This window comes from Capra hircus, chromosome 28 (assembly GCF_001704415.2).
Source record: "Capra hircus breed San Clemente chromosome 28, ASM170441v1, whole genome shotgun sequence".
NCBI lineage: Eukaryota > Metazoa > Chordata > Mammalia > Artiodactyla > Bovidae > Capra > Capra hircus.
The window spans coordinates 11,960,466-11,981,881 of NC_030835.1; the positions used below are offsets into that span (position 1 = coordinate 11,960,466).

Below are 21,416 nucleotides of genomic sequence, written 5' to 3' on the forward strand. Positions count from 1 at the left end.
TGTATTCCTGTCGTACCAACAGATCTGCTTGTACTTCAGTTACTGTGATTTTGGTAAATGAATGTTCCATTTCTGACCTGCTTCCCCAGGTTCCTTCATTAACATATCACAGATGATTGCCTGTGTGGGACAGCAAGCTATCAGTGGCTCTCGAGTGCCAGATGGCTTTGAAAACAGGTCCCTGCCTCACTTTGAAAAACACTCAAAGGTAAGCAGGAGTGGATCAAATACAACTTTGAAGGACAAGCTTCAGCAGCACAAAAGAATGACTGAAGCTCTGGGGCTGCAAATTAGGTGACTCCTGAAGCTGGTATAGAGGGTGAGGACCACTCAGGGTTATTCCCTCTGCAGCCCAAACTTGATTGAGTCCTGTGGAAGGAGCCTCATGAAACCCGGAGCTGTAAGACTTGGGCCAGTGCCCTTTTGTGCCCTTTCCCTTTTAAGGGGGAGGATGTCAGTTTCCTACCCAACTTTATCCTAAGTAATCTGAATGTGTTGTTACCATTTGTGTGCATTCAACCTGTATACTTATTTTACGTAAAAGTATAAAGATCTTTAAACAGTGAACATGTGAACCACAGTGAAACAACCAGGAAATTCCAGGCTCTCTCTGGAATTCCTAAACTGCCTGTAAATGACTTCCGAGTTCTGTTGGCCCTCGTGGTCTGGGCACTACTGTCAGCAGAGTGAGACAGACAGGCCTGTATTGGGGTTTTCTGAGATTCTGGGGTAGATAGCTATTAAATGAACAGTTGAGGAACTTAGAGCTGATTTGGTCACTTAGTAATTCTGGATGGAGTCAACTGTTATTCACACTAAAACACAGATGCCCCAGCTGCTCCTGGCCTGAGGAGCTGTAGGACTTATGGCCAGCCCCTCCTGGGGAGAGGAGCCTGCTGTACTGAAATTGACAGACACTGTCTGTATCAGGTGGCCCCAGGAACAACCTGGGCTCCCTGCCCAAGATCAGAATTTACTAGAGGTCAGGCAGCCAGCAAGTCACTGGAGTGGTACCTGACTGTGCTTCTATGGGTCGGAGTCAAAGCCTGACCAATTTAGAAGAAATGCCAAGGACATCTAGTGCCAGACTTTGGGGAGGATGGTACTTGCCTAGAAGTGCTTTTGAGTATGCCAGTTGCCCCTTAAGTGAAATGGGGCAAAAGGATTTTAGCCTATTCATCTGAGTTGTTCTCCAAGGAACACGAACCTGTCCAGATCAAAGGCCATTGGGCATTTCATAGGGTGTTTTTTATATGTGGGTTTTTTGGTTTTTTACAGGTTTTTTTTTTCTTTATCTTAATATTCACCCATTTAAAGTGTAGAATTCCACCACCTTCGTGTGTTCACAGAGTTGTGTGATCATCATCATAATCTAAATCTTAGGATATTTTCAACAGCCCAAAAATGAATCCCCATAAACTGTAGCAGCACACGGCTATGTTTTGGAAGTGGACAGGTCCGGCCTGCTGGCAGGTATCCTGGGAATAGTCGTTTCCTGGGAGAAGGCCAGGGTGCCCCCTAAACTGGGATCCATGACTGCCTGCCTGCTCTAGGAGTAGCAGCCCAAGCTTCGGTGTCCCTGTCCTGAGCCTCCTGGCTGGGGACTCCCTCTCCTTTTCTCTGGGAAGGATGGTTTGAACTAAATTATTTCTTCTTTAGGAAAGGGCCTAAAACATGGCAGTGCATTGGCCAGGTATTTATAGTCTAAAGGTGAGGTATTTCCTGATTTGAATGGGTCTTGGAATTGGGGACCTTAAACTTTTATTTGTTAGATTTTTCTCTTTTTTCCTACCTCTCTTTAGCTCCCAGCTGCCAAAGGCTTTGTGGCTAATAGCTTTTATTCTGGTTTGACACCAACCGAGTTTTTCTTCCACACGATGGCTGGCCGGGAAGGTCTGGTCGACACAGCCGTGAAGACAGCTGAAACAGGATATATGCAGGTAACCTGAGAAATGTAGCCCATTAGCAGTGGAGCCGGACAGGTCTGCGGATCTTGACTGCTGAGTGTTTGCTTCTTTTCTACCTGACTTCTGATTTATTAAGTCTTGGCATTTAAAAGGAATAACTGAGAGATGTAGATGCCCTAAAAATAAACAACACAAAAAAGTAAGATATTAAAAAAGTTCAGAATCAGTGTCTCCTTCGAATGGTGCAAACCAGGCTGGAAGCACGTGTACCAAAGCCCCGCTGGAGGAGAACATGGGCCAGAAGTCCCCCGGCACGCCATCTCACTGAGCCACTACTTGCTAGCACACGGAGATAGGCTGACAGTACCCACCTCCCGATTCCACACTGAGAGGCCTGTGCTCACTGTGCAGCGGTCTATGGAATCTGTCATTAATGTCACTCTAAGGGACTCAGAGAACCTGTTCCACTGCCCGCAGGAGGGCGTGGGCACTTGGAGGGCTGACTCGTTCTCCATTGTGTGTACAGCTGTAAGAGAGTAGTCTTCGGGGATAGGGCTGAGCTACATGCTTTTTATGCCTGTGTTTCTGAGACTGCCACAAAGGTACATCCTAGACAGCAGAGAGGTGAGAACACATCCTGCTTTGTGCTTCCATAAGACCACAAGCGAAGGATCTCTCTCCAGTCTCTAATTCTCATTTCTACCTTGTACTCCATAACCTACATTTTGTTTTTCGGTTTGCGGTTGGTTTTGGTTTTGGTTTGTGTTTTTGATGATTTTATCTGCTTACAGTACATGCTGAGGTTAACACTCCAAGTTGCTAGGCCATGAACTGCTGTGGTTTTGTGTCCCTTTTCTCCCCACCATGGACTGAGAAGCGCAGCCCTGGACAAGCAGGGAAATGAGGACTGATAAACCAGAGATGAGTAATGAGTGAATGAGTAAGCCAGAATACACAAGGTTGATGAGCGCAGAATGGACCTATTTCCACACCCTCTCATGTCCCCTGTGCAGCATTGCTGGGAGTGCTTCCCTCTTAATCATCTTTTAACGGGAAATCGCCCTTTAGCTTCAGAGTGTGCTTTTGTCAGAAACCTAACAGACTCTGAAATGCTTTTAACACTCTTGCCTGAATGTCTGTTGACTTTATTTTTTGTCCTGTACCTTTCTGAAGTCGAGAGTATGACTTTCCCAGAGTGGCTTGTTAACCTGGAACAAATTACTTCTGGCATGAGGGATTTTTGTTTTGAAGTTGCCTGGAGGAAGATATCTTTCCCTTTAACTCATTGAACCCCTTCACCCCGCTGGCTGGAGGGTTCTGCTGGTGCAAGGTTCTCCCTAAGCAGGTTTGAGAAATGCCTGCTGCCTGCTGGTTCAAACACACTACTCCTATTCTCTCTTCTTACCCATCAGTCCCAGAAGAGGGCCTGCACCGGATCCTCTGTAATTCATATTGAAGTCCACAGGGGTCCCAGATTAAGTTGTGTTTAGAAATGCAAAGCAATTGCATTAGTTTAAACCTTAGGGAGACAGAGAGGGAAGGCAAAGCAGCCTAGGAAAACAGTGTTTGCAGAGTCCTTCAGGGCTGATGGGGTTTAAATTGCATGTATTCTAAAACATACTGGAGCGTGGAGCATATTCTAAATCCCACTGCACAGGCTAGTGAGGCACTTGTGGGGCTATTCTTGAGGTCAGGAACTCTTTTAAGGGATTTCTAATAAAATGTTTTTATGTGATTAAAAGCACTGGTAGCCTTGAAACTCACTTGCAAATATCAACCTTCATGCACGTGACTAGTGCTCTCAAAGCACCTGAACTTTTATCTCCTCTCCTTCTCTTCCTTAGAGAAGGCTCGTCAAGTCCCTGGAAGATCTTTGTTCACAGTATGACCTGACAGTCCGCAGCTCTACGGGCGATATCATCCAGTTCATTTACGGGGGAGACGGCTTAGATCCTGCAGCCATGGAGGGAAAAGATGAGCCCTTAGAGTTTAAAAGGGTTCTGGACAACATCAAAGTAAGGTTGAGCATCATATCTGTGAGCGTTTTCAAGGACGTTTCCTTCGAGTGGGTGTGCCTTTGGCATAGCATACAGCTAACGCTGTCATATCTACCCAACCACTGCGATGGTGTTAGTCTTTTTTATTCGCTTTGCATAATTTTCCCCAGGTATTAAGGAAAGAGAGTTTCTCAAGTTCAAAGTCAAGTTCTTGGTAGTGAACCAGTGCCAGTGGAAGAGGCCTTGGTCTTCTTGCCAGTGTCTAGTCGAGTGCTATAGAGACCATGTAAAAGTCGTGGGTGGGGAGAAGCAGGCCTGTTTCTCATAGTTTTAACGGGATATAAGCTTTCTGAGAGGTAGCTGGACAGTGTTGATCTGAATTTAAGTCTGGGTGCCCTTGAGCTATACTTAAATTTCACTTATAGGAATTCGCCCTACAGAAATGATCTAAATGTGCCAAGAATGTTCTTCCAGCATTGTTTATAGCAGATACAGGCCATCTGTGGAGGACAGGTCAAACATGGAATGGTCTGTCCACATGTTAGGCTGCAGTGTAACCATTAAAACTTTGAGGGAAAACCTATGAGCTTGGGGGCGGAGAGGTATTTTCACACTTGAAATTTTTTTTTCTTTTTTCATAACAGCAGTTTATGGTTTTAGTGCAAATCTGGGGCGGGGTGAAGGTTGGGAAGGAATGACACAATACCCACTGAATAGCCCACAAGCTGTTAGGTAAGGTGGAGTATCAGTTTATGCTGTTTTCACCTTTGTATTAAAGGTATGTGTTTTGAAAGACAAAAACATCACAGGTTGCTGAAAGCTCTGGGTGAGGTTGTATTGTCTCTTATAAACTCCTTCACTGAATACTGCCCCCTGCCCGCCTCCAAATCACACTGTTTTCTTTTGATATTCGAGGCAGTCTTCCCATGCCCGAGCGAGCCTGCTCTCAGTAAGAACGAGCTGCTCCTGAGGGCCGAGTCCATCATGAAGAAGAACGAGTTTCTCTGCTGCCAGGACAGCTTCCTGCAGGTGAGCTCTGCGGGGGCTGCGCACCCAGCTTGGCCGTCACCAAGGAATCATTCTCCAGGTGCCGACAGTGAAGTAGTGTATAAGCTGGGGGTGTTTATGTAAGAGTGTTTCTTGTTAGAAGATTTAAGAGCGGCCCAGGCAGTAGAATCTCAGCAGTCAGCATAAAGAATTTATCTCATGTCTTTTTTAGTTTGTCTTTTGCACAAGTGTTTCTCTGGTAGAAGACAAGTGCCCTAGTTACGAGAACTGATTTTTTTTTTTTTAACCCTGTCCCTATCACCCCCTGCCACCCAGTCTCGCATTCTGTAGGCCAACTCCTCCCTCCGTGGTTTTGAAACCCAGTAATTTGTAATAGTAAGAGCATTGTTTTAATGCCATTTATTGTGTTTTATACAGTAAATGATGCAGTGGGGTTTTTTTAATACCATCATTATTTTAAATTGCTTTTTTTCTTGCCACAATATGGGTTAGAAATGTACAGTCATCCTTCCTTTTTCTTCCAGGGACCTGTTACCTTGACATCCTGTTGGTTTTTTAGTTTGTTTTTATTTCACAGACCTCCTCCTTTCTGTTGATAATCATGTTTATGATCAAAAGCAAAGGAATGCAGGAATACATGGTTCCCTGTGTGCACTGATTATGATTCAGATATAGCACAAAATATATCCCTTGAAGTATATAAAAGATAAAGAGTAAGATAGTTAAATAAAGATATTTTAGGTAAAAGCTCTTCACTCTTTGACTTGGTAAGATAGAAAAGGTGAAAAAGAGATTCTTCCAGATTTTAACACATTTAAAATTAAGAGCCTGGCTAAGCTGAGTGCCTTCATTTTTTTTTCTGCTTCACAATTTTTTTTTTTTTTTAAGTAACAAATGAGAGATATGATTTGGTTTTTCTCCATGACTGTATTCACTTATTTATGTTTCTGTTTCTCCTCAAAGACCTTAACTGAGACAGGCTATGAGAAATACAACGAGGTAACGTGCTTCCGTGCTGTGGCTACCGAGCAGGGGGCATGGCTGTGCTGTGCAGTCTGCCAGCCCCAGGCGCTGCAGGGCGCTGTCCAGTCCGACTAGCAGGGCTTCCCCTTCGTCACTTGGCCCAGGCCCTTTCTTGTCTTAGATGTGGTTTGACAGTGGTCCCCTGACCAGCAGCCCTTGTGGGTTCAGTGAGCACTTGTTCATGCATCCCGTCCCCGTCTGTCACATGCCCCACAGATCCAGGGCCCCAGAGGTGGCGGAACACGTCCTCACCCTCCAGTCAGTCAGTCTGAGATCAGGTTTGCTGAGGGATTCCAAAATTCACTGACCAGAACAGATTCATCTGAGCCGAGAAAACCTTGTCCTGCTGTGGTGTCAGAGCTGGGGAGGCAGAGAGAACTCCCGGGTGGCGCTGAGCCCTAGCCCTGCCAGAAGCCGAGAGCCAGGTTCACACACACGCTGCGGGCTGAGTGCGAGCAGTAGCTGCTGGTCAGCCGTGTGATTAACAGCCTGCCAGTTGCCGTGTTCTGAGTGCCCTTGGTATGCATGGGTTGATCCTGCTGAGTTCTTAGTATCTTATCTCAGTTTCCCCTTCCAAAAAGGGAGCTTTTTTCCTTTTAACCTAACTTCCAAAATACCTGCCATAACTCGTGGGTGAGGGAGCTCATTCCTTTTAGCAAAGCCGCTCCCAGAAGCATGTCCACGTGGGTGGCAGCTGAACGCTGTCCTTTGCACCAGAACAGGGGAATGGTGTGAGGTGTGTGCGCTTGACTGCTCATATGTACCGACTTCCTCAACAGATGAAAAACCCCTGGATCGGCTTGGCCTTGGGTTCTGGCCCCGGTTTCCCTGTGCCAACAGGTGGGGCAGCCTTGAACACCTAGCAGGCAAATGGCAACATCTGGGTCAGGAGGGCTTTCAGAGGCTCTCCCTAAAGGACATGACCACAGCTAGATAAGTAGGCTCAGGGAGGAAGTCACCCATTGGAGGAAGCTCTCAATACTGAATGATACAGAGGAGACACTAGGTGGCTGCGGCTTTTATTGCTGATGAGGATCCCACTTGAAGGCAGAGCCTCCTCAAGGGAGATTGTCCCACCACCTTCTCCAGCTAAGTTCTACCTCTGATTTGTAACAACTAACTATATCTGAAAAATGTGGCCTCGAACCTGTAATTAACAAGTAAGCCTGTCGAGTCTCTCTTTAAAAAGAGTCTCTTGAGAATTTTCAAGTTCTTTTAAATTAGTTTAAGTTCTTTCTTAAATAGAAGTCTTTCTGCATAGAATGATGGCCGAGTGGCATGGTAACTTTCCACTCTTTGTCAGTGAGGGGAGTTGATCAACAAGGACAGTCGTGAGAAGTCTGTGTTCATGAACAGCGGACAGCCCAGCTGTGATGGAGTCCACCCTTATAGCCTCCCAATCACCTGGGCTCCTGAGAGCCAGTCTGAAGTGTCCAGCAGGCCAAGACAGCTTTGCAGAAAACCCCTCCCCTGAGTATAGACTGTGCAGAAACATTTGACTTTGTAGAGGGGCCTGTTCACTTGGCCAAGCCCTGACCTTATTCAGCCCAAATGGCCTCCGCTTTAGAGTGATGGAGCCAGTATCCTGCCACCCCACAGGGAGAGCGCACCACGCTGGACAGCAAGTGACTAAGAGGAGTTTGTGGTCACAGACCCTGTGGACCCCAGAAGTTTGAGTTTTTTGCTTTCAGAAAAGATAGTAACTAGAAATTGCTCATTAGTCTGTGGGAGGCTAGAGAGATTTGTTTTTGCAGTGTTAGGACAGTACCCAGCTAGTTAAGTCTCAAGCTGTCTGGAAGTGCCTTATAGAATTCTGTTTTTGCGAAAGTTTTGGTCCAGTCTGCCCTTGGAAACATTTATTTCAGACGAAACTTTAGATACTTTCAGCTGTGATACAGATTGAGTAGACACGGGGCAGGCATGCTGGTCTTCTCCTACAGTTATCCTCAATTGAGAAACAAGACCTAGTGAGGCTTTGCAGCCATCAGAACAGTTGTCCACCCTCAGGCCTGCCCAGGGATTTGTCCACATATGTGGATCTGACCTCAGCCAGCCGCACAAAGCAGCTGGATGCCTGCACTTGGCCAGAGTGCCCCTCAACCCCCAATTTGTCCAGAATCATTGAGGGAAATCATATTTCCCTGAGGGTCGCTGAGAGGAACCACAGTCTATCCACCTTTTCCCTTACTGTCAGAAACACCCCAGGATCAAACCAGAGTGGCTGCTGTGCTTTCTCTGAAGGATGCAGCTGCTGGATTGCATGTGTCCTCAGCGCACCTGCAAGGTGCTCTAGGAGTCAGTCCCACGGTGCGTGGTGTGTGCTGGCAACAGGGCACAGATGTGTGTGGCCCGTTAAACACACCACACCCCCTGTGAAAACTCCTCAAAAGGAGATCCTGGCTGCTCCTGGTTCTAGGAGCAACCGCAAGCCTATTTCACAGACACATACCAAAGTATAAAGCATATGGGGCTTCCCTTGGAATAGTTACCAGAAAACCTAGGCCTGTCATTTCTAGCCATGCCCTATGGATCTTCCATACAATGTAAATTCTCTTCACCTTCTTTCTTGCTCCATTTTGTCATCATCCCGGGGCTTAGAGCCCTATTCTTAAAATACAGCGGGAGCTACAGATAGGCTGATGTTTCATTTCCAGCTTTGAGGGTGATTTCCTGGAGGCCTTACAAAGTTCTGAGCATGAGACAGGGGAGCAAGGCAGAGGTGAGGGTCAGAGATAGAGCTGGGACCTGGGCGTGTTTCCTTTGAAATGAAGGCAAGCTGAAGGCATGTGCTTGAAATGTGCATAGCATCTACAAAGCTAAGCTCTGTAGTATTTAAGTTGAGCAGAACAATTGCAGAAGAAACCCTCAAAAATGTATCAGTCTAAAGGCTTAGAAGTACAAGTGGTGCAACAGTACTTCCTCTGGGCCGCATGAGCGTGGCAGCGAGGTGTTCCAGGAGGGCAGGGGAGAAGGCGGCAGGTGGAAAGGGTCATCCTCTGTCACTCTCACATGCTGGGTTAGCACTACCACTCCATAGGAAGCGTCATCACAGTAAAAAGACCTGAGAAGCGCTGCACGGATGGACGTGTCCAGGGTATGGGTAATGTGGTGTGCTCCTTAGAAAAGCATGTTGTAATAGAACCCGTATCCGTGTCATATCCCTTACAGTGTCTTATTTAGCTACCACTAAAGTAGGAAGGATTCATCACATGACTAAGTTTACTTAAAAATGAATCAGGTCGTGCAGATCACTGAGAAACATAGATCTGATGTCTGTTGTGTACTCTTTCAGGAGATGAAAAAGTTCATCCAGGAGGTCTCTGAGAAGATCAAGAAGACCAGAGACAAATACGGCATCAACGACAATGGCACGACGGAGGTAGTGGCCCTCCCCAGGGGCCAGGCAGTGCAGGGGGTTTCCCACTGCCGGCCCTGACCCTGCACTCGGCTTTTGTTCCTCTAGCCCCGTGTGCTGTACCAGTTGGACCGGATCACCCCCACCCAAATAGAGAAGTTTCTGGAGACGTGTAGGGACAAGTACATGAGGTGAGGGTGCTAATTGTCTCAGGCGGTCGGGCAGTCCAGTGGGTCCCTTGCGTCTTTCCTATTTCCCCAGGAAACAGAATCCTGTGCCCACATCACTTACCAACTGCCAGCCTCAAGCAGGTTCTGTCGCCTCCTCTCTAGGGGCTCCAGTGGGTAGACAGGCCGAGTGCTCCAACATGTGGTAGGAAGTGCAGAGAAGTTTCCGAGCATCGTCTTTTCATAGGGAAACTACCAACATATTGGGCAAGGGCTGGCTGCTTTGTCCGCCTGCAGTACCATGTGTGAGCAGAGCTCTTAGGTCTTCTGCAGTCATCCCACGCTGACCGCAAGTAGCCACACACTGCTCACTGTCATCGTTGGACCCCTCCGAGCATTACTCCCCCTCATCTGTACCTGTAACTGATCTGTGTCCGGTTTTCCTCTGTCACAAGCCCAACCTGGGTCCTTGCCAATTCCTTCCTGACCCTGACGGCATATGTATTTTTTCTGTTGAAAGATAATCAGAAACCTCCCCAGCAGTTCGGGGGGTTTAGTTTTGTCTCTTTTTTTTTGGCCATGGCACAAAGCTTGCAGGATCTTAGTCCCTGGGGGTTGAACCTGGTCCCTGGCAGTGAAAGTACAAAGTCCTAATCACTGGAATGCCAGGGAATTCCCTGGTTTTGTCTTTTAATTGAGGTATAGTTGACCTATATGTAAAAGTATATAAAATGGGTATATTTAAATGGGCTTTATATAAGATTGTTGCATCTCTTTTGTTTAATTGTATTAATGGAGTAGGGGCTTCCCAGGTGGCTTAGTCGTAAAGAATCCTCCTGCTAACCAGGAGACTCGGGTTCAATCCCTGGGTCAAGAAGATCCCCATAGAGAAGGAAATGGCCACCCATTCCAGTATTCCTGCTTGGGAAAATTCCATGGAAAGAGGAGCCTGGTGTGCTGCAGTCCGTGGGATCACAGAGTCGGACACAACTTGGCCAACTAAACAAACAACAGATAGTTGACCTACAACATTATGCAAGTTTCAGGTGCAAACACAGCAATTCAATATTTCTGTAATTGCAAAAAGATCACCACGATACATCTGGTTACCATCTGCCGCCGTGCAAAGATGTTGCATCATCATTAACTGTAGTCCCCAGGCTGTACATTTCATCCTGTCTTGTCTTTTCAGGGCACAGATGGAGCCAGGTTCCGCGGTGGGCGCGCTCTGTGCCCAGAGCATTGGCGAGCCGGGCACCCAGATGACCCTGAAGACTTTCCACTTTGCGGGCGTGGCCTCCATGAACATCACCCTGGGCGTGCCCCGCATCAAAGAGATCATCAACGCCTCCAAGGCCATCAGGTGCCCTCATCCATTTCCCTCTTGTTCTCACACTCGTCTGTCATGTCCTGGAGAAACAGCGTTTCTCTTGTCATGAGGGGGGTGTCTGATAAATGCTAGGACAGTATCTCAGACTCTGGAGTGACCCGTGCTGGTGTTAATCATATTGTGGCTCTTACAAAAAATCCAAGACAAAATGTCCAAACTGGAGAGAGTCAGAACTGAAGCAACGGTTCTTTGTGACCACAAGTCCATGAAAGAGAGAAACCTAAAAAATGCCTGGAAAAAATTGGAACCATGTGTCATTGTAGACTTCATCCATTTGATGTTGTTATTCCCAGCTTCACTGATGATGTGTCTGCGACTCGATTTGGGGCTGTATTCTGTGACAACACTCCCCCAGCCCAAATCCCACCCCCTGGTGATTTCATGGTAGAATTTGTAGGTGTTCTGAAACTGGGAAAGACAGAAATACTTTATAGCACGTTCAGTGACAAAGTCATGTCTTACCTATGATCTGAGTGTGACGAAATGACAACATAGCATTAAAGGAGAGAGCGCTGTACTTGGTTCTGGAACAGCAGCTGTCCGTGTCCCGGGTGGCAGGAGCTCTGCCCACCTCTAGGTCAGTCAGATCACCCAGGAGTGTGCGTTCAGGGGATGCCATCCAGGATGGCAAGGGTGGAAGCAACTAGCTAGTAGTTGGAGGAGCCAGAGGTGTCCTGGAGGGGAGGTTGTGGGGGTGCAGTGGGGTAAGCTGTAAGAGACTTGATCTTGTCACTGTGCACGCCATAGTATACAAACCTGTAGTACACAAAGGGTCAGTTTACTCAGGGAGCAGAACTGAAGTAACTACGTATTAGGACCAAAGAGGAGCAGGCAGGATTGCGTGGCCAGGGAGACTGTTCCGAAAGCCACTCACTCACTGATGGAGTGGCTTGCCTCCTGAGCACGGGTGTGTGCAGCCCTCAGGACCGCGCCTGACTCGAGTGAATGCTCAGTACAGTAAATTGCACTTGCTGTTAAGGTTCCAAACTCACCCGGGCTTAACGCAGTGTGGCCTTCAAGCAGCCTCGTAATCCTTTGCCCTCCCTCCCCACAGCACTCCCATCATCACAGCACAGCTGGACAAGGACGACGATGCCGACTATGCTCGTCTGGTGAAAGGGAGGATTGAGAAAACCCTCCTGGGAGAGGTGAGAAGGAATCCCTCTCAACAATAAGAGAACTAAGCCAGCAGCTTCACCAGAACGTGGGAGAACCGCCTGCAGTGGGTTTACCAATCCGGGTGTCCACGCTGCTCTGTGTCCTTAAAGCTGAGAGGGAGCCTCGTATGCTCTGAAGGACGGGGAAGTGACTGACGGATGTTCTGATCTTTTGACACCGCAGATTTCAGAGTATATTGAAGAAGTGTTTCTTCCTGATGATTGCTTCATTCTCGTCAAGCTCTCCCTAGAACGGATCAGACTTCTGAGGCTGGAGGTGAGTCCCGTAATTAAAGGCGTGAAGGAAGTCATCCCCTTTCAGTCCCAGGACAGGTGCTGATGAACTAGGGCAAGAGCTACGCGTAGCACAGGAAGCCCCGGAGAGGCTTCCACTTGGTGTCTGCCCTCTGGATCTGTTGTACCTTCACGTTCTGTCTACCCCTGACCCCTGCACAGATATGACCACCTAGAGGCACACAGGAAATTAGTGGAGGTGGTGTGCAGACCACAGTGCCCTTTTGCTGTGGCACAGCATGCCAGCAGTCGGAAGGGCCATAGTGCCAGCCGTGTCTTACCCACCCGTGGGCGCCCAGCGCAGCAACGGCTGGCTCAGGATATGTGGGTTGACCTGGCTTCTTCTTATTGGCATTTATAAACGGGTAACGGTGGCAAAATGGATTTAGGAGGGGCGGGTGGTGGGATCTACTTTTTTAGTGAAGAAAGCAGAGGTGTATATACAGTACATATATATACATACATCTGTGGTATTAAGATATCACAGTACCAAAAAAGACATGACGAGGAGAGAGACTGGTGAGGGGGGAATAATTTAAAAGGCTCCTTAGAGGGGCAGGATGCTGAAAGGCCAAGAAACAGAAACCACAGCCTCCAAACCCTGCCGGTAACCTCCTGGGCATGCGACCCCTCACAGGTGAACGCGGAGACGGTGAGATACTCCATCTGCATGTCCAGGCTGCGTGTGAAACCTGGCGACGTGGCCGTGCATGGCGAGGCAGTGCTGTGTGTCACCCCCCGAGAGAATAGCAAGAGCTCCATGTACTACGTGCTGCAGTTCCTGAAGGAGGATCTCCCCAAGGTGAGTGGCAGGCCACCTCCCCAGGTGGTCAGGCCTAACGCGGGGAGCACGCTATCTCTAAGCTGCAGAGCCAGGCATCGGGCGCGTAAGGGCTGCTGAGACTGCGGGTGGCGCCCTGTTCCTTCGTTTCTTTGCCACATCCCTGAGGAGTCGGGCAGGTTCAGGTTGCCTTCTTGGCACTGCCTCACCATTCTGCCTATTCAGCTTTTCCCTCTTCTCTCATGAAATGGGTGGTGGAAGAGGGCACGACCCCCTGAGCTTCTGCTTCCCCGCCTCCCCACCCCCCAGCGGCTCAGGCAGCACGCAGGCGCTCCCCACTTTGGCGCGTCCCTGGCAGTCATCCCTGAGATGGGGTGATCAACACCGCAGACTCAGGCTGTGGCACCCCCAGTTCTCGCAGCCGCGGTGGTTTCCCAGGCTGCTGGGTGGGTGGGGCCGCACGCACTGCGGGGTCTCGAGCCCTCCGTGTCTCTGAGTGCAGGTGGTGGTGCAGGGCATCCCGGAGGTGTCCCGAGCCGTCATCCACATCGACGAGCAGAGCGGGAAGGAGAAGTACAAGCTCCTGGTGGAGGGGGATAACCTGCGGGCCGTCATGGCCACCCACGGCGTGAAGGGCACCCGGACCACCTCCAACAACACGTACGAGGTAGCGCTCACGGACGGGGCTCCTGCAGTCGTCCCAGCACGTTCCTCTGACCCTGCCGTTCACTGCGGCTCTGCACCGAAGACTACCCCACACTGCCTCTCTGGGGAGGGACACGGTGCTGGGAACCTGCAGGGCAGAGGAGGATAGGAGGGGAGGCTGGGGAGCCCTGGACGCAGCTGCCTCCCTTCATCCCTGCCCTCCGCAGGTGGAGAAGACCCTGGGCATCGAAGCTGCCCGGACAACTATCATCAACGAGATCCAGTATACGATGGTCAACCACGGCATGAGCATCGACCGGCGGCACGTGATGCTGCTCTCCGACCTCATGACCTACAAGGTGCGCGGGGGCCTCGCGGCTGCCATCGCACACCCGACCTCAGGGCACGAGACCTGGAGGACGCACACAGTGCCTGGCTGTGACGGCCACCGTGACCCCAGACCCAGAGTACAGGGGTCCAGCTGGGCGTGCTGGTAAAATTCCAGTGTGGGAATTGCAGCCGCATGGCAGGAGGCAGGGCATGGTTTCTGTCCTAAAAGAAAATTAGCCATTGCCAGAAGCCTAAGGATTCCGTGACAGACTGAGGTTTATATCCTGTCGAACCCATTTCTCATACGTCTATAGCCGTTTCTAGGTGAAAGTCTGAGTAGGGCACTGAGTTTGGTTGGTTGGTTGGTTTTTGTTTTTGTCTCTTGTACCAAAAATCTTTCCTCTTCAGTGCCATAAGGCACGATGCCTCCACAGACAAACTTGTGCTGTATTGCAGCAAATTCAGAAACTGGGTGGGAGAAGTGACCCATTTCCTGCCACCCGGTAGTAAAGACAGTCATTGTAAAGTCTTCCTTTCCATTTTTGTTCTATACACATATATTAGATTACTACAGGTTAACAGTAAAAATTAGCATGTCATTTTCCACATTGCTATGTAGTTTTATAAAGATACATTTTTAATGATGGTTTAATATTCCTTTGAATGAAAGTACCTAAATTTACTTGTTTCCCTACTTTGAGGTTTTTAAATTATTTGGGTTTTTATTTCTTTGAGCCATAAGAAACCTCTTCAGAAGTATTTTTTTTTCTTTTTGGGGGGAGGGGTGCAGTTTAGTTCCCCGACCAGGATTTGAACCCAGACCCTCAGCAGTGAAAGTGCAGGGTCCTAATCACTGGACCAGTAGAGAATTCGCTGCTTTTCAGCTTTTGTTTAGTTCATTTTCATTGGCGTATAGTTGCTTTACAATGTTGTGTTAGTTTCTGTTGTACAGCAAAGTGAATCAGTTACGCATACACACATATCCACACTGTAGTTTCCAGTTCTCAATTCTTTGTTCCAGTGGCCCCTGGCTGTGAGTGTCAGGATCTGTGCTGTCCGTGCCAGTGACCTCAGAGGGCCACAGGTGGGACAGATGGTCACTGGGGTCCTTCTCAAACCTGGATTGTGACTTGAACAGCAGCCTGGCTGCTTTTTGCTTCTTCTGTTGAGGGGCGCAGGGGTGCGTTCTGTACCTGGCAGGAGTCCCCACTCTGGCTCTCTCCCTCGGCACAGGGTGAAGTCCTGGGCATCACAAGGTTTGGCCTGGCCAAGATGAAGGAGAGCGTGCTGATGCTGGCCTCGTTTGAGAAGACGGCCGACCACCTCTTTGACGCTGCCTACTTTGGCCAGAAGGACTCTGTGTGTGGTAGGTTTGGTGCTTCCAGCAGCCTCGCCAGAGGCCTTTGTGGGTTTTTGCTGGTTTTTTGTTTTGTTTTTTACATTTTAAACCATGGCCAGGGCTTCTCAAGAGGTGGAGAAACTGAGCATGCAGAGCTTTGCCTTGTTTAAGAGTAAAGCCGCAGCTCACAGAATTGGAGCTAACGATCTTTTGTCTCCAAAGCCTGACCATGGCGGCCTGTATCCCCCCATCCTTTAGCAGCCTGCTCAGTCAGGACAGAGGAAAGGTCACCCCTGGGCAGGTAGGAATTTTCTAGCCCTCAGAATGAGAGTCAGCCACTCTGGTCCTGCCCCAGGCGCTCCTGCTGTCCCAACTCCCTAAACAAGGCAGCTGGCACGCTTCCGCCAGGTGCCTCGTATGCCATCTCAGCACATTGCTGAGGCATGGATATCAGCCCTTTCACAGGGAGAAGACCAAGGGCACTAACTCGTTATCAGAGTCTCGCCCTGCGTGGGCCTGCTCTCCCCACACAGAGCCTGTCTGGCGGGCCTAGGGGAGAGGGATGGCTGTCATAGCGGAGCTCGGCTCCCCCTGCCCCAGAGTGCCTGCTTTGCTCCAGCCTTTCTCATGCCTCAGCAAGACCCTGTGGCCTGAGGTGGGAGTTGGTCTGGGGTTCCAACAGCGACGCCACGCCTGGCCCCTGACGCTGCCACCAGAGCTCTGCTTCCTAGTGGCCATTTCCCCTCTCACCTCCTTTGTGGACTCACCACCCAAGGTGATGGTCGGATGGGACCAGGCAGTGTATGCCTAGATTTTGCTTCCAAGATTAGGGTCACAGGTTGCAAATAGAGGGAAAGAGAAATTACACGGTTCTTTACTATAACGAAGGGTGAAAGGAAAGAAAAGGCAGAGATGGGGGCAGGAGAAGGGCAAGGCCCAGCCGAAAGAGAGCAAGCCTGCTTGCAGGCCTGAGACCCAGCACCCCGCTCCACCTTAGAGGCCTGGCGTGGTCGCCCTGCCCCAGCTCTAAAGTCTCCTGGTCCTCTGCATGTTGCAACCCGGTGTCAGCCCTCACTCTGTGCTGGGCTTTAGTTTGATTGCCTCTCTGGCCCCTGATAGCACAAAGCCCAGAACATAGCAGATGGACACTTGCTTGTTATAGAACCAGAGGCCTCACGCAGAGCCCAACATTTAGATCTTAGAAAGCTGAAAGGGAGCTTGGAGAAAGAATCTATACTGTCGCCTGACTCCTGTCACTCCATGAGGGGCCCTGCCTTCTTAGTGTTTCTGATTCAAGCTGTGGACTCCGAGGTTGGGGTGCTGTTAACCCTGGCCCACCCCTGACCCCTGGGCACAGAACAAATCTGTGCTGCTGTTTCCATGGGGATTGGCATCTGCTCACTGCGGTCCCATTTGCTTGTTCCCTGGGCCCTAAGCTAAGGACATGCTGGGTGGCAGACTTGGGGTTTCCTGAGCATCATTCAGTGTATCCTTGCTGTTTGAGTTTAGTGCTCAAAGGTGAGGCCACACAATGCTTTAGCTCAGGCAGAAAGGCTGCTGAGCCAGCAGCGGGGCTGTGAGCAAGCACTTCCCTTCAACCAGATGCAGGAACTCCCCTAGCCTGCCCAGGAGCACCAGGCCATGCCTTCAGCATCCACAGATGAGGAGTAAAGTGAGCAGCCCAGGTCCAGCACGTTGGGGCTGGGGCTCCAAGTCAGCAGTCTTTCTTTCCTGCTTGAAGACTTTCCCAAGCGTGGAGAAGCTCTCTCACCTCCTTTCTGGTTGGTTTCAGGGGTGTCTGAATGCATCATCATGGGGATCCCCATGAACATTGGAACTGGACTCTTCAAGCTGCTCCACAAGGCCCACAGGGACCCCAGCCCTCCCAGGAGGCCCCTCATCTTCGACACAAACGAATTCCACATCCCCCTTGTCACCTAGTCCAAGGAAGAGGGGGCTGTTCCTGACCTTGGCTCCTTGTCACCTGGAAAAGGGCTGGAGGCCAGCAGCCAACTCATGAGCTTTGTGCTCTCCAGGACCGAGGCCCTGCTGCCCCCACCATGCTGGCTGTTGGAGAAGGTTCCCGGAGTCCTGGGAGCTGCTCATCCCATGACCCCAGCCATAGCACAGTGCTTGGTGGGGTAAACCAGGATTTTTCTGTCTGTTTGAAACCTGCTTAATCTGGGGACAGCTCTGCACCTCCTGCCCACACCACCTCCCTGGACTTGTGAGGAGAGCCAAGCATCTCTGCTCATTTCGACCTCCCCTGTCCCTCCATCCGCTCACAGGGGTCCCAGGCTGACCAGGAGCCAGTTCTGAGCCCCAAAGCCAGGGCACATCCTCAGTTCTTCCGTTCCCTGGTCACGCTGGAATCTCCCAATGTGACATACTAATGTAAATATTGTTCGTAGTATTTATTTGTTCACTGAAGAATTTGGAGTTTTTATTGTTATTTTAGTTTTCCTGTTGAAACCAAGAAGCTGTGGAAACCAAGAGAGCCAGCTTTGAAGCATCACTGGAAAAACTAGTTAAGCAAATGGGGCTGTCTAGGATTTGAAACTGCGTTGAAACTGTCATGAAGCCAAGCTGCTCTGAAACACCTTTTGCAGACTCCCCTGCCACCCCCTTTTTGTCTGTTTCCAATGCCCATGGGGGCACATGAGTCAAACTCAATCTTTGTGGCCTGTAGAAGCCTCTCCAGAGTTTAGAGCCGGCTGGGGTGGGGACCCCCGGTGTACATGTAGATGAGGAGTGGGGCTGGCCCAGACCCCCTGCCCTGCCTGGGGGCATCCACACTCCTCCTGAGGAATCCACACGGGTGCCCGCCTCCCGCAGCCAGGGAGCACACGAGGCAGCTGCAGAGCTGGAGGCCTCGCGAGTGCCCCGGGGCCTCGTGTGAGAGGGCCCTCTGGGTGGTGTGAGAGGGCCCTCTGGGTGCAGGCAGGCGCCAGCGCTCAGGGGTGAAGTGGCCACCCAGACAGGAAGGGTGGGGCCCACACGGAGGTGGGCACCCACTGGAGTTGACGTTCCCCAGATGGCTGCAGCAGGTTTCTCAGAGGACATCTGTGATGATAACACACTTGAGGCTGTGAGGAAGGACCTGGAAGGGTGTCCCAGGAAGACCCGTGTTTCACTGCCTGCTTGGGCTTCTGCCAGTGACTGTGCCATCCATCACTGGTGGGGTTTTCGAGGCTTACAAGGGGGTTTTGTGAAACACCAGAAAGAAACGTACATAGCTTGTCTTCTAGCAAGCACAAGGGTTTGCTCACAGAGATGGTGGTTCTTTGTGCCGAATTTGCTCCTTGGGATTGGCCTGAGGCCACAGAGAAGGAACTGTGGTGGCCACAGCTCTCCTCCAAGAATGTTCCTTGGAGCCTGTCCTTCCCTCCCTGGGGGCCTTGGAAAACCTAGGCTGCTTGGTCAGAAGTGAGATGATAGGAAAAGTGGAGCTTTGACCCTATTTTCTGGCACCCTGCTCTTGGGAAGAAGGTCAACCTCAGAAATGATAACTGGTGCATCTCGGTGTATTAAGCTACTGGAAGACGCAATAGTGCAGGCCAAATGAGATGAGCATCTCTTTTTGAGTGAGAAGATGGTTTGGATGATTAAAGAGGGTGTGATAAAAGAAAAATGGGAGGCTCAAAGAATTCAACCGGTATTTTATAGAATTACATTCTTTGGTCATTCCCTAGTTGATTTCCCACCTTCCGAGTTAATGCTGCTAAGGTACTCTGCAAAGCCCTAGGTTCTTGGATGCGTGTTTGGAACGAGTGCTTTTATCCCCATACTGCCGTAAGTTAGGAATTTTTGACCTGAGTTATTTTTTGTCAATGCTCAGGTTTCAATTCTACCAAAGTGAGTCCGGGCTTCCCAGGTGGCACAGTGGTAAAGAATCTGCCTGTCAGTGCAGGAGACACAAGAGACGGGTGTTTGATCCCTGGGTCAGGAAGATACCCTGGAGGTCATGGCAACCGACTCCAGTATTCTTGCCTGGAGAATTCCATGGACAGAGAAGCCTGGCAGGCTACAGCCTGTAGGGTCACAGAGAGTCGAACGCAACTGAGCGTAAAATTAGTTTGGCCCCACACCTATGAGGTTAACTTACAAACTTCTCTTAGGGTGCCAGTGATATGAAAAAAAAAATGCCGTTTTTCACATCCAGCTCCCCCTTTACCTTTGAACTGATCTGGCCTAGTTTAAGACAAATGGTTGAGTCTGTTAATAATGCTTATGCAGGTTTGCCCCATGAAGCCTCACCGTGGACTCTGCTTCACTCCCCCAACCTTCCAGGAGCCACAAGACTGGCCTCGTAAAATCTGAGAAGTAACTTGTGGGCCTGATCAGATCCAGGACTGCTGGACTACACGTGAGGGCCAAGGAGGGTGGAATTGGGTGATGGAAGGGACCACAGTGCCCACCTCGCTCTGTAACACAGAAGCGGAGAGGCCATGGCCACAGCTGCTGTGAGTGACAGGTGGCACCTCTCGGAGCCTGGCCTGGTCTCTGGCGGGCACTCTGACTCCCTGGGTGAGGCGTGGCTGCAGTGGACACAGGTTCTGGGTTGGATTCAGACCAGCACGTGGTTCTGGGAAGGGGCACACCCCCAGCGACAGTGAGGTACCCTCACCACCAGCCCTGCCTCCATAGGCGGTGTTGACTGGTAAACCCTACTCGGGGCTCCCCACTGCACATCCCAGGGGTGGGAATTAAAATTCCCCCTAATCTGATCATCTGCCCTGGCCTCGGGCTTTGTGCAAACACAACTCAACACACAAACACAACACTCAAATAGCGGTGTATACAGAAGGCAAGCTCAACAGGTTAGGATGTTATTCTGGCCTATTTGGAGGAAATAAGGAAAATGTTTAAATTCTGCCTCATCAATTAGACACGTATTTCTGACTGGTGATCTGTCCAGTCCTTGACCCTTTTACCCTCCTTTGTACACAGGGATCAAAATAGTGACTGACTCAGTTATAGCCCAGCCCCACTTTGTTCATCACTTTGGGGGCGGGAGAGACATTCTGGAGTTTTTCAGGGTCTGTGTCAGATCAGAGTTAAACACAGAGGTACGTTTCTACTTCAGGGTCTGTCCACATGTGTTCACACTGATGAATGTCTGATTCAATCTGACACTATGTGGTGGTGATTTTCTCTTAAATTTTTGTTGTCTCTTGGCAGAATTCATTTTTCTATCAAAACTCAAAAGAAGGAAACGTGCTATACAAAAAAGTGTAGCGGTTCAGCCCTGAGGGTTGTGAAACAGGGTAATTGGGTTACGGGTGGGCTTCAACTCCTAAAATGATGAACGTTCCTGCTGTAGGCCCACCTCTAAAGGTAAGCGTCCAGCCCCCTCCCACCCCATATGGCTAATTCAAATCCAGTGAGTTGTGGGGCAGCGTCCCCCACGCCCATCCTCTGGAGGTGCCGCCTGGCCAAGATCAGGTATTTAGCTTGACTTCATTCATTCAATTAGTAAAGACCTGCTGTGTCCAAAGTCCTGTTCTAGGTACTGAAAGTACAACAGTAAACCAAACAGGTGAACCAGATACTAACGCATCTAGAAACAATTCTTTGGCAGAAGTGGGTGGGGCGGCAAAAATGTGTCCAACACAGTCTAGGGTTGAAGCTTCAGAATTGAGGGCCTGGCTCCTGTGGGCAGGCTCAGCACATGAGGCCTCATCAGAAGAGGAAGGTCGCTCTGAGCCAGCACACTCCCCAGGTTCCAGCCTTACAGGGCCTCCTCCTCCTGGACTTGAGTTCTGGAGGATGTGCCCTGGGCAGAGGACACCTGCCTTTGGTCAGTGGGGAGGGATGCTGTCTCCTTTCCCCACCATCAACATGCAGTGTTAATAAGCAGTATTACGCTTTTGTTCTGGCCCAGGTGGTGTGCTGGACCCTCAGAGGAAGTCCCTGCTTGCATGGGGTTTACCATCTGTTTGGGGTCATCTTATGGTTAAGAGCCTGGGTTCTGTGATCAGGCTGTCCAAATTCAAATCCCAGTTTCCCCTTTTTATCTGGTG

The 21,416-nt window shown here is 49.9% G+C and overlaps 1 protein-coding gene across 1 annotated transcript in view; it reads left to right on the forward strand.

The window, feature by feature from the left end:
* POLR3A (RNA polymerase III subunit A) overlaps window positions 1-17,845 on the forward strand; it is a 44,395-nt gene extending 26,550 nt beyond the window's left edge. Inside the window, exons 18-31 of the mRNA XM_005699247.3 lie at window positions 90-208; window positions 1,803-1,940; window positions 3,752-3,922; window positions 4,820-4,933; window positions 9,228-9,314; window positions 9,399-9,481; window positions 10,650-10,820; window positions 11,902-11,995; window positions 12,189-12,281; window positions 12,936-13,100; window positions 13,582-13,746; window positions 13,952-14,083; window positions 15,288-15,420; window positions 17,186-17,845. Of these exons, the coding sequence (XP_005699304.2) occupies window positions 90-208; window positions 1,803-1,940; window positions 3,752-3,922; window positions 4,820-4,933; window positions 9,228-9,314; window positions 9,399-9,481; window positions 10,650-10,820; window positions 11,902-11,995; window positions 12,189-12,281; window positions 12,936-13,100; window positions 13,582-13,746; window positions 13,952-14,083; window positions 15,288-15,420; window positions 17,186-17,334 (1,814 nt within the window). The 3' untranslated portion in view covers window positions 17,335-17,845. The remainder of the gene's footprint in view (window positions 1-89; window positions 209-1,802; window positions 1,941-3,751; window positions 3,923-4,819; window positions 4,934-9,227; window positions 9,315-9,398; window positions 9,482-10,649; window positions 10,821-11,901; window positions 11,996-12,188; window positions 12,282-12,935; window positions 13,101-13,581; window positions 13,747-13,951; window positions 14,084-15,287; window positions 15,421-17,185) is intronic.